At 40.5% G+C, this 2,040-nt stretch overlaps 1 protein-coding gene across 1 annotated transcript in view; it reads right to left on the reverse strand.

Moving 5' to 3' along the window:
- Positions 1–2,040, reverse strand: part of lcp2a (lymphocyte cytosolic protein 2a) — a gene marked incomplete at its 5' end in the record, with an annotated part of 20,206 nt that overhangs the window by 15,688 nt on the left and 2,478 nt on the right. The window contains 4 exon segments of the mRNA XM_014033234.1: positions 902–924; positions 1,090–1,158; positions 1,543–1,589; positions 1,743–1,805. Of these exon segments, the coding sequence (XP_013888688.1) occupies positions 902–924; positions 1,090–1,158; positions 1,543–1,589; positions 1,743–1,805 (202 nt within the window).

Here is a 2,040-nt window from a genome sequence, read left to right on the forward strand (position 1 = left end):
GAGACAACCTGAGAACCTGAGACTAACTGAGACAACCTGAGACTAACTGAGACAAACTGAGACAAACTGAGACAAACATGTTCAAACTGAGACAACCTGAGACAACCTGAGAAAACCTGAGACTAACTGAGACTAACTGAGACAAACATGTTCAAACTGAGACAACCTGAGACTAACTGAGACAAATTGAAACAAACTGAGACAACCTGAGACTAACTGAGACAACCTGAGAACCTGAGACTAACTGAGACAACCTGAGACTAACTGAGACAAACTGAGACAAACTGAGACAAACATGTTCAAACTGAGACAACCTGAGACTAACTGAGACAAACTGAGACAAACATGTTCAAACTGAGACAAACTGAGACAAACATGTTCAAACTGAGACAAACTGAGACAAACATGTCCAAACTGAGACAAACTGAGACAAACTGAGACAAACTGAGACAAACATGTTCAAACTGAGACAAACTGAGACAACCTGAGACTAACTGAGACAAACATGTACAAACTGAGACAAACTGAGACAAACATGTTCAAACTTAGACAAACTGAGACAAACATGTTCAAACTGAGACAACCTGAGACAAAGTGAGACTGAGACAAACAGCGGGATGGACACTTTTATTTCTGCTTGAATGGTTTTATTTTTATTCCTGAAAGATTTTCTTCTTGGATGAAAAAGAAAAACTCAGGTTAATTCTGATTGTTTGAATCTATGAAGAACATAATCTTTAGAGACTTTAAATGTCTTGTATGTTTAGATCTGCTTCAAATGATGTTTATGTCCCTCATTAAACATTAATGTTTTCACTTGGATTGATTGGATCTGTATGATGAAGTGTTGAAAGCCACAGCTGTGAGGATGAACAGCAGGAAATGTTTTGGATGGACTCACCTGGTTCCTGATATTTGGTCGGTCTGAGAAAAAGAAAGACACGTTTTTATAAACTGAGGTTTATCTTGAACTCTAACTTAAAACCCAGTCTTTTATTTTGAAACCTGAGAATAAAATTATTTTGACAATAAACTCTGATATTTTTATTTGAGTTTAAAACGTGTTGCTTCAGTTTGTGTAAAACGTACTTTTTACCACCAAAGAGACTCCTCTTCCCCTGATTCTTACTGATGTCAGTCTGGATCCTGGAGATCATCCTGCAGAAACCAGAGCACAGTTTAATCTGACCTTTGACCTGTCAGATTAACCTCTGACCTTTGACCTGTCGGATTAACCCTGACCTGTCAGATTAACCCTGACCTGTCAAATTAACCCTGACCTGTCAGATTAACCCTGACCTTTGAGCTGTCAGATTAATCCTGACCTGTCAGATTAACCTGACCTTTGACCTTTCAGATTAACCCTGACCTGTCAGATTAATCTGACCTTTGACCTGTGTCCAGTTTAGATTATGGTGGTGTTGTTGAGTATTTTTCAGACTTTCAGAGATTTTTACACTAAATGGTAACAGGGTAAATAAATAATCCGGGTCATTAAGAAGCAGGAAGTTCTGCCGGGTCAGAACTGAGTCCGGTACTTACGGAACATGAAGTTTGGGGAACTTCTGAAGGTCGTTATCACTCAGATTCTGGAAAAATAAAACACTTGTGAGTTTTTATCTCTAGCTTTGATTGATCATCACCTGTGAGTCAGAGAGGAGGAAAGGAAACAAAGAAGGATCCTTCCTCTCCTTCCTCTCCTTGTCTCCTCGGCTGACTCAGCATTTTTTGTTTGAACTCACCACAAATCTGGAGCCGTTCATGGAGTTCTTCAGCACGACTTTATCACAGCCGGGAACGCTCATCTGTGACACAAACAAAGCAGTTTACCTCGAGCTGAGTCAGAGGTCTACCTTGAGCTGAGTCAGCAGTTTACCTCGAGTTGAGTCAGCAGTTTACCTTGAGCTGAGTCAAAGGTTTACCTTGAGCTGAGTCAGCAGTTTACCTCGAGCTGAGTCAGCAGTTTACCTCGAGCTGAGTCAGCAGTTTACCTCGAGCTGAGTCAGCAGTTTACCTTGAGCTGAGTCAGCAGTTTACCTC

The sequence above is a fragment of the Austrofundulus limnaeus genome, unplaced genomic scaffold, assembly GCF_001266775.1.
Source record: "Austrofundulus limnaeus strain Quisiro unplaced genomic scaffold, Austrofundulus_limnaeus-1.0 Scaffold1671, whole genome shotgun sequence".
Classification (NCBI taxonomy): domain Eukaryota; kingdom Metazoa; phylum Chordata; class Actinopteri; order Cyprinodontiformes; family Rivulidae; genus Austrofundulus; species Austrofundulus limnaeus.